The sequence below is a fragment of the Malurus melanocephalus genome, unplaced genomic scaffold (genome assembly GCF_030028575.1).
Source record: "Malurus melanocephalus ecotype Western Australia unplaced genomic scaffold, MMel_1.1 scaffold_1, whole genome shotgun sequence".
In the NCBI taxonomy this organism is placed as follows: Eukaryota; Metazoa; Chordata; class Aves; order Passeriformes; family Maluridae; genus Malurus; species Malurus melanocephalus.
Genome location: NW_026623233.1, coordinates 3991150 through 4001526, shown reverse-complemented (window position 1 = coordinate 4001526; position 10377 = coordinate 3991150). Strand labels below are relative to the sequence as shown.

General features: G+C 36.2%; 1 protein-coding gene across 7 annotated transcripts in view; it reads left to right on the top strand.

The window, feature by feature from the left end:
• The window catches only part of STS (steroid sulfatase), a 105081-nt gene that overhangs the window by 13187 nt on the left and 81517 nt on the right, over positions 1–10377 (top strand). For 4 of the 7 annotated variants that reach the window (XR_008967041.1, XM_057389914.1, XM_057389922.1 and 1 more), the window contains 3 exons: positions 395–547; positions 2310–2431; positions 5654–5776. Coding sequence is in view for 6 of the 7 variants with exons in the window: in XM_057389914.1 (XP_057245897.1) it covers positions 402–547; positions 2310–2431; positions 5654–5776 (391 nt within the window). In the remaining variant the exon portion in view is untranslated. Of the gene's footprint in view, positions 1–368; positions 548–2309; positions 2432–4284; positions 4464–5653; positions 5777–10377 lie in introns of those variants that run through there. The other 3 variants (XM_057389905.1, XM_057389947.1, XM_057389937.1) reach the window with 3 other exon arrangements.

The window sequence follows — 10377 nt, the reverse complement described above, 5'->3', positions numbered from 1 at the left end:
AAACAAACAAACAAGCAAAAAAACCCCGGGTACTATTAGCTCTTATGATTAATTGCTGTACAGTGCACGTGTGTATGCAAAATTGACACTGAGGTTGTACCTAGTTCTTTATTTGTCTTTATTTAAAAGCTTCATCTGTGTAMAGGAGTGGAAGGAAAAATTACACATACACCAAGAAATGTGTTTTTATTTTTAAGAAGTATGAGAGAGAAAATGTTTAAAAAATCTCAAGAAAAAAAAAGCCAAATTAAATTATGCAATCTTTCTTTTCTTTTTTTTTTTTCTTTTACTATGCAAAGGGTAATAGTAAGAATAATTTATATTAACACTCTATTTTATTTTTTTTTAAACAATTGTCTATTTATTATATGTTCCACCTGTTCTTACACAACAGGAAGAAGATGAGGCTTCTTTTACTTCTGATAATTTGCCAGTGTGCCATAAAGAGTGTSAAAACACACAGTGTTTCAAATCCCAATATAATTTTACTGATGGCTGATGATCTTGGTATTGGAGACCTGGGATGTTATGGGAACAGAACCTTAAGGTAGGATAATAATTTGGCAGAGTCATAGCTTTGTATTTAGTTTTTCAATGAATTTGTAAAGTTAAAAATGCCAGAAGGTTCAGAGATTTGATTAGGTTTTTATGAGTAACCAAAGTTAATGACTTTTCCAGAGATTAGAATATTCAATCTTTTTTTTTTTTTTTTTTTTTTTTTTTTTTTTTTTTTTTTTTTTTTTTTTTTTTTTTTTTTTTTTTTGACCAAAGATTTAGCTAGTGGATTTATCCTGCTGAGAAGTTGCATTATAAACACAGGATTGAGTAACCAACCAAATAAGGGTAGCTCTAGAGAACTAAAGTACAATCAACAATTTTCTTCTAAAATATACATGACACAAGTAATATGAATTAAACATATTTTAAAGCACTCATGACTTGGGACAGGCTTGTTGTTRATTAATTGGAAGTAAAGAGTGCTTTTTTTTCGTTAATTTAGCTTTATGCAGTAGTCAATATATTAGTTAAAACAAATGTTAATATATTTGAATAATGCATCAGTGYGCCCCAGGATGTTTCTTGCTAACAGCTTAGATGTCATGGTTCTGTAAACAGAGCAAGTGATATCTAGCCATTGTGTTTCAGTGGTGCAAAGTCTTTGGCAAAGTTAAAATAAAACATTCAGACTAAAAGCATTGCTCTGTCAAATGTTAAATGATCTTGTTCCTGCTGATGTTAGTTAGGAGTAAATTTTTCTCATAACTCAAATGAAAAAAAAAAAAACAAGTTACACCTTCTGATTTTAAACAGGTAAAAATACATAGAACACAGATGCTTGGATCATTACCCTCACAGGCACCAGAATGACTCCAAGATCCGCATTCTCTGCTGTGACAATTCWGAATTACATTGTTGGCATGTGAAGGATTTTCATCTTACTGATTGTTATCAGTAGGTGACGTTACAGATAGAAAATAAGYCCATTGCTAAATTAATGTTTCTGACTATTCAGACTTAGGTGATGGGAGCACTCGTGTGCCCTGAGGTCACGGTGATTAATCTCCAGGGTCAGAGAGTTACTGAAGCGTGCTGCAGCTCCTGGCCAGTCTGCATTAGTRAACTTATCTCTGGACCCAAGGACACAGGATGTCTTCCTGCGGGAGCCAATTTTAATCTGCATGATGAGCCAGGTCACAGACAAGTTTCCCATGCAGATATGGAAGCTTGGTTGTGCCCTCAGTCTAATATTGCAGACATAATCACRTCAGACATGTAGATATTGTTAATATTGAGCACAGCACAGTCATAATCATCTGAATCTCTTCTAATAGCTGATAGCACCACACAACATTATCCCTACCCCGGAAAGCTTTTGCTGGGGAGAGACGGAAGAGACACCAAGTAGGGAATAAGGAAGCACAGCCTTTCTCCAGTCTCTCTTCCCCTCACTACTGAAGCAGAAAGGTTGCAAAATTACAGTTCTGGTCAAGGAACATGTTAAAAAGGGTTGCAATACTATATGTCCAGATGTTGCAGTTTAGCACAGGCCATGAAGAATAGATGGAAGTGGGGAAAAAGTTTTTTACCACGATGTCACAGTGTCTCAGTTCGGTGTTGACACCTGACATAAAAATATTTGATGTGATAGTATTTGGTATTGCACCCCCAGCATGGTTTTGATAATTTACATACAGTACATTTTAACTGGATTTTCCTGGTAGTCCTTGCTTCAGATGCCTTGATCTTACCATGACTATATCTAAATTTTCATCTTTGTGTATTTTTTTTGTCTGCTTGTGTTTTTCTAGAACTCCTAATATTGACAGGCTAGCAGAGGAAGGAGTGACACTCACCCAGCATATAGCAGCATCCCCACTTTGTACACCAAGCAGGGCAGCTTTCCTGACAGGGAGATATCCTATAAGATCAGGTAAAATCCCATTACTTTATTTATCTATAAATATAATATTTTATTTGCAGTAAATGGTTTGCAGGTTTTTTGTCTGGCCTTTCTTKATTTGTTTATCATTGCCAGGTAAAATAATGATAAATAATCAGTCCTTTCAGTGACTGATCAAGTTCATCAGAGTTGGTCTATATTTGAAATGTTTCATATATATGGGAAATTTTCACATTTCAAGAGTTGACACAAAGATAAAGCTTTTTTTAATGAGTATTTTTTTTTTGTTTAAATACTGACAAAATAACCTGACTGTGGTTATTTAATGTCAACCATTGGGCTCCATCAGGCACAGCATTGCCAGCCAGGCGAAGGAGGGAATTGTCCTGAGCTGTTCTGTGCTAAGGCGGCCTTACCCTGAGTGCTGTATGTAGTTTGGGTGCCACAATAAAAGGAAGACTTTAAATTATTAGAGAGTGTCCAAAGGAGGGCAACAAAGATGGTGAAGGGCCTTGAGRGGAGGCTGTGAGGAGCAGCTGAGGGCACTGAGTCTGTTCAGCCTGGAGGAGACTGAGGGAGACCCCACTGCAGTCACAGCTTCATTGTGAGGGGAAGAGGAGGGGCAGGCACTGATCTCTGCTCTCTGGTGATCAGTGACAGGACCCGAGGGAATGGTCTGCAGTTCTGTCAGGGGAAGTTTAGTTTGSATTTTAGGGAAGGGTTCTTCCCCCAGAGGGTGGTTGGGCCCTGGAACAGGCTCCCCAAGGAAGTGGTCACAGTGCCAAACTTGACAAAGTTCAGGARGTGTTTGGACAGTACTCTTGGGCATGTGGTGTTGACTCTTGGGAATGGTCCTGTGCAGGGCCAGGAGCTGGACTTTGCTGATCCTTGTAGGTCCCGTCCAACTCARCATATCCTGTGATTCTCTGTGGTTCTGTGAACTTCCTCTGCTATTCAATGACCCCAGGCTCTTTGCCTGCCTCCAGAGTTGCATTCAGGTTGCTCCCGTTATATTGGTGGACCGCCCTAGTGTTGAACGTCATAGAAGTTCTAGAAAACTTAGTGGAAGTGACCTAAAAAGACTCAGTGGGAGAGTGCAGTGTAAATACTTCTGCTCAGACATTCCTATTTCTGCAAAAACATTTCTGTTTTAGACAAATTGTTGGGTTTATGGTTTTGGTTTTCTCATTTTTGTGGGGTAAGGTTGGTGGGGGCAAAATAGTTCAYGAAGGTATTCAAGTTTCCCTTAAAACTGGGAAAAAAGAGAGAAAAAAMCTGTCATCTATTTTAAGTGCTTTTGTTCCATATCTACCCATACACAGTATTAAGTATCCTGTGAATACATGCATTTAATTTTTCTTAAATGTACCTGATCCAAAGCCTATTTGAGTCAAAGGAGATCAAGTCTGTTTATTTTGGTGTGCTGGGACTGAGACTTTCAGTGCTTAGCATGCAACTTTAACATTCCCTTAACATAATTTTTAGCAAGGATCATTATACATTAATCAGATCACTTGTTCATTAGTGATAAAACATCCTGTCCTTGCTTCTGGGAATGAAAGCAAAGCAAGACTCTGGAGCCTACTTGAGCCTTCGTGCTCATTCAAATCAAGTAACAAGCTTCTGCAAAAGTGCCAGCTAATATAACTTGCTAAATTTTCCATTACATTCATCTGCAAAGGAAAATTTTATATACCTGTTACAGATATATTGCTATTAATATTTATTGTAGGTAAAGTCACAGGTCACTTTCCATTATGATCCTTTCTCTTATTTCTGAAAAATTAATACTTGAACTATTTTTTGTCTTCACCAATCAGCTCTTAGACATACCTAATCATTTCCATGCAGGTAGAAAAACTGAACTTTGTCTTCCTTAAATTACAAAATTTCTAAATATGGATTGCTTCCAAATATCAGTGAAGAASTAGTAAAGGATTATTATAGAAGACACTAGAATCATGATATGGAAAAGATGTTAGAAACCTAAAACTCCTGCTAATGGAGCTGAAAAAAAAGATTCCAAAGTGCAGTATTGGATGAGACAAAATCTCAGACAAAGGTAATGATGAAAAAAATAATCTGTACTTCTGCACTTTCATTCTGATAACTTAAAATAATTACACTGATTTCAGTTGCAAGAGCTTGAAGTACATAAAAATAAATATAAATAAATAAAATGCAGATAAATATAGGACTAAAACTATCTGAAGGGTTGATCAGCAAAACTATCTGGGGTGAGCACTGAAGTCAGCATTTGAACAGTAGGTTGAACTCTAATAAACCAGTCTAACAAGTCTTTTTCTCATGTAACCACAAGGCATACCTGAGGGAGAATTCTGGTTATCTACATCAGTCATGTAACTTGGGCACTGTAATCATCCAGTTGCATAATTTAGACTTCCTGAAGATACATCTGCACAGATTTGCATAGATGTTCTCTGTTCTTACTGTCTGTTTTCAGTGCCAGCTCTCATCTGGAATCCTAGTAATCTAATTTTCATGAGCCTGAGCTGTCAAGTTCCTCATCCTGAGAGCAGTTTATAAGCTCATTTGTGTTCCTCAGACTCTTAGTATGTAGAAATTACTGTGCCTTATTTAGATGTTGTCTTGTTAGCTGGTACCTGATGCYCCTTCAGTGCACTCACACTCGATGTGTCTTTGTGCTGCTGGAGCACTGGTCCTTCCCCATCAATGCTGACAGCCCAAGCCACTCTATTTACAGACTCAGATTCTCTCGTGCTTTTACTGACCTCATGATATTTACATGCCCAGCTGTAAGACTGCCCTATTTCAATGTGCCTTCTCTCAAAAAAACCGTAAAGGCTTGTGGAAAACTACACATGAGGAAAACCGAAATTCTGAGAGTAGAACTTGGGAATGATCTCACTAAGTCCTCAGCTTCATTTCCTGCCTTCATTTCCTGTACAAGAAAAGTAAACTGTGCAAGCTCAACTTTTTAAACTTTTGCTATACCTTAGAAAATGTACAAGAGGGGCTGCAGTTTATGTAATGGCTGGCCCCATGGTTATAAGCAGAGACTTTTTTTCTCCATGTCTCAGTTTCTGGTGTCAGAAAAGACCTTGCACAGCGAAATAGATGATTGTATCTTCCACTTGCAACATCTAATATCTGATTGTAATATGTAATTTAAGTGATACCACCTGAAGCAAAAAAGTGCATTCAGAACTAATGAATGGAAATTGGTTTTTTTTGTGTTATCCACATCTCACTCATTTTCATTGTATTTAGGAATGGCTGCCTTCTCACGAGTTGGTGTCTTCTTATTTGCTGCCTCTTCTGGGGGACTTCCTTCTGAAGAAATAACTTTCTCCAAACTCCTGAAGCAGAAAGGTTATGCAACAGCTCTAATAGGTAAAATTGCAGACATGTGCAGCATTATTTTCTTTCATTTCAGTGAAAAGAACATTAGCTTACAATATAGGCTATGAAAGGCCTGCATTAAACTTTTCTTCCCCACAGCATAATGAATTTATTTTTCTGGAACAAAGCTGAGCACATTCCCATGCTTATGTGAAACAACAGTCAGGTAAGTATGTCTAATTCATTTATGTAGTTATAGTCTCATTTTGCAAGGTACTGAAGAAACATGATGAACAACCTGGAAATTAGTCAAATTCTTGAAAAGTTTTCAATATAAATAGGAGTTTGATTTCATGAGAGAGACAATGAGGGATTGATCACAGGGTACAAGTCAGCACATTTGTGGTTTTCATTTCACCGGTTTTTCTAATACCGATAAAGTAAATAATGTTGTCGTCTGGCTTCTCTTAGTCATAAATAACAGAAATAGCATTTCTAGGMAATTCTTCATATTCTTTGGTAGGTGTTTAATATAAAAACGTATTTCTCACTATAAAGATACTTGAGATAACTAATTGCAGCATAAATATCCAGTCATGCGCAAAAGGAATCACAGCAGATGAATATTAAATAGAATTGGAATTAATATCATAAAAGTATGACATTAAAGATTTCTGAATTTTTTTTCTTAATTTGGTTACTGACCTATTCCACACTGCATATATTTTAGAAGATTCTTGTGAAATTCAACTTGTATTATAATATATATCAACTTGTATCATAATATATTTCTGTATTGGAATTGCCAGGGAATAGTTTTATAGAGAACATCATACTGAAATATTACTAAATTATTTTAGATGAAGGATGCACCCAATTTGAGTTYTAAATGACACAGAAGCTTGAAATTTTGGGAGTAATTTTTGTTAMAACACCCAGTTTGTTTAGCAAGGCTTGCTTTTTACACCACTGTTCAAAAATAGGTAAACCAGTGTCAGTATTCCTAACTAAAAATCCTACTAAGCTATACCCSAGTCTTATAAAGCATAAAATACCATGATGTCCTGACAGAATCAAAATAGAAAACCAAAAATTCTTATCAAAAGTTTATTTAGTGTAGGTGCATTAGAACCATAGTGCAAAAAAGCCGGTCATAATTTGTTATGTTCCTCATGGACTTAATTCCGATTGCTCCATATTCAATTGAAGACTGTTTTTTTTCTGTTTGTAACAAGCACGGTAATACAACTCATTTTCTGGGGCTGACCTAGTTAATGTTCTTTTTTTAACTACTTTCACTGCAACATGACAGCTTGCCACTTAGATCTCCAGAAGTTATCTCCATGGTGCTTAATGAACAGTTCTTCCAAGTGGCCTGAATGATAGCTATGAGACCATAAAATGTAGTATTACCATATCCTTAGAGTATCACGAAGGTTTCCAAAATCAAGAAGTGCATTAAAATTAGAGATAAAGCAATGTAAATGTCAGAAAGAAAAAKTATGTAGATTTGAAGACTAGATAGGCAGTCTGATTTTCAACCAGTGTATTTTCTGCTTTTGCTGGTATTCTTATCACATCATATTGACCTAGGTCAGGAAGTCTTTGYATGGTTCAGTCTAACTCAGCAGTTCCCAAGCAATTAATTGTCAAATCCTGCACCAGTGATGGATCGGCATAAGGGTAATTTGAAGCCTTTCAGTTCCTCAAGCCGTAGTGTCATTTTTATTATTTTTTGCCAATCTCCTCTCTAAGGACATTATTTTTCTTCCCTAAGTGCATTTTTGTTCCTTTTAAATTTTTTTTCCTCTGAATATATGCTTCCTTTTGTTTGATATGTCCCAAAATATATTTCAGCTATGAATCTATTTTATGTATACACTTTTCTACCTCATTGTTTTCCCCTGTGGCATAAAAAAGGTGACAACCAATAGATCTGGCAAGAAAACACACAATCAGATCTGCAACAAAACCAAGTTTTATCAGAAAAAGCAGATGCATAGAATGTGTAATATTTCACTAGYAGGAAGAAATGCTGAGGTTTTGTTGGAAATAGCTATTCATAATGCAAAAATTCCATTTAAATTTGATATATATTATTTTAACTACTGTTATACTATATAAATTACAGTATTTGAATAAAGGTTAATTTTTCCTCAYTGTGGCTATGCAGTGTGGTGTGGGCATCCGTAGAAGTTTAAAATCCACCGATGTAGCTTGTCTCCAAAGTTGAAATACTAATTGATTACTGGCACTTATTTCCTCCAGAATGAAGTATTGTAATGTTTGGACACATCACAGTGGTAAGGTGTCAAGATTGACTGAGTTTATGGAGTGAGGTTATTACAACAATAGTTCATAAAACAGCTTAAAATCTGRCCATTGTAATACTGTATGCACATACAATTTTTACAATTTTTGCTTTGTACTTCAAATAAACATATTTCCTTAAGAAGATAAAACATTTCTGTTTGCATCTTGCTCCTCATCTTGCATCTTGCCAGTTATCTGAAAAGCACAAAATCTTTACAAAAGAAATATATCATTATATACAATGCAGTCTTCAGATTGCTCCCTTTTCCACTATCAGGGGGAAAAATAGAGGGGAAACATGGATTTCTGTAGTGTCCTCAGGATTCAGGTTTCTGAAAAATGGAGTTTCAAATGAAGTTTCTTGGCTGAATAGAATATGCCTCTCATTTCCACTTGCCTTTCAATGCATTGCTTTCACTCTGCAGAAATCATAATTGTGGCTGACGGAGAGGGAAAAAAGCCTAGGTCTCAAATTATTGTGGTACTCMTAATTTACAATTAACAGCATAAATTTCACTCAAAAGCTTTGTAGAATCTACCAAAATGCTTATGATGCTTGTGTGAAGTGTCCATTCTGTGAAGTATCACTTGGCAAAGAGATGAGAGCATTTTGCACWGCTCTCAGATTCAGAAGGGCCCCAGAATCTAAAGCACATTACAGTAATCTGTTCAAGCACTAGCTCAAGGCAGGGGTTATTGTCACAAGCAATGAAACAAAACATGTATTGTGGACCCAGTCATCACTTGCTTTCTCAGAGTGGTGCAGGATCTATCAAAACCTTCTACCTCATCAGCCATTTGAGAATGGCAATTGTGTCATTCCGTCACAGCTGCCGATATAATTTGAACCAGGGCTTCTGTTGCTTTTTCTGCTAACCTGCTCTCTCCTTTGTTTGGCTTAAGTTGCTTCTCAACAAATCTTTTTCTGAGGCCCAAGTTCATCTTGACATTGAACAATTTGTTGTGCTTGCTGAAGCCCTTTTGATAAAAATAGGACCTATATTTTCTCCTGTCCTAATTTGTTATTGCAAGATTTTTCTATCCTGGCTTGTAGTTGAGATCCAGTTTAAAAAAAAGAACAACTCTATATCCTAATAAATGACCTTGAAGGCATACTTAATTTGTTTGAWTTTTTTTTTCCTATTTTCTTACTGAATTATAGGTGTTTCGAGATTAACATATAACATAAAAAGAAATTAAAGGCTACATTTGGATCAGTTATCTAACTTCATAAGAGTTGTTTCATGTTCACTTTGCTACACATCTGGCTTTATGATTATTCCACTAAGAAAGTTGTCTAAACCTAAGAGAAAAAATGAAGCATTTGTTTTCAAAAATCAGAGTTGTTCTATGCTGGAATGAAAATCAGAGTTCTAGCCTTACTTAGCACTTTGATACACCATTATAACTTCTGAAATTTCAGTACAACAGTGTGCACTGCGGTTTTCTTAATTGACCACAATAATTTTCACTGGACCATGTCAAAAGTAGTGACAAGAACCATTCTGCTCACAAAAAGCAGAACACTACCTCAGGTGAGAGGTCATCTGACAGGGAAAATTTCTGATGGAATGACAAAGRTGTAGAGGCCTTCATTTCACGGGCCATAAGCAGCCCTGAAAATGTATTATACCTTCTTGAATGTTATATGAAAATTATTTCTAACTTAAGACCATCAAGAGATGTATGAGGAGAAATGGACTCAACTGAGCCTTCAGACTCAAGATTTCTGTGTTATTTTTATTTCACCTTTGCTGACAGATGAACTTAGGCATATGACATTCCCATCCTATGCTTTAGTTCTGTTATTTATGGAAGAGAAATAACAATGCCTGGCTCATTTGCTAGGTACTATTTTAAAAAAGGAGAATTGATCACCATGTTCACCCTCTTTGGTACTGCAGTACCTGCATTTGTAACTGCCAAAGGAAGAAGTGCAGGATGAATATGCTGTTCTGCAGAACCAGGAGGAGACATTCAGGACTGTTTGTGTCAGAACTTTTTCTTATGGAGGTGTAAAAGCTCATCTAGAAAAGGGGAAAATTTTATATATGCTGTTTTTCCTGTTTTACACTCTCTGCCATGTGTATCCTGAAGTCTCTAGAACAAATATTTCAAATTTCTTTGARCTAAGTTATGGGAAGGAAAACTTACTGGGTTTGCAGATTTTCTTGTTTATTTCTTTTATGATCACAGCTCCTGAATTATGCTGGTCATGTTCAGGTGTTTGATTCAGAAAAATAAATAAAGTTTGGCCCAGCAATATATGTCATCTGTTTTGTCAGGGCCAGCATGCTTTTTTTTTAAATAATCAACACATTTTCTTGCTGAGAGCAAAG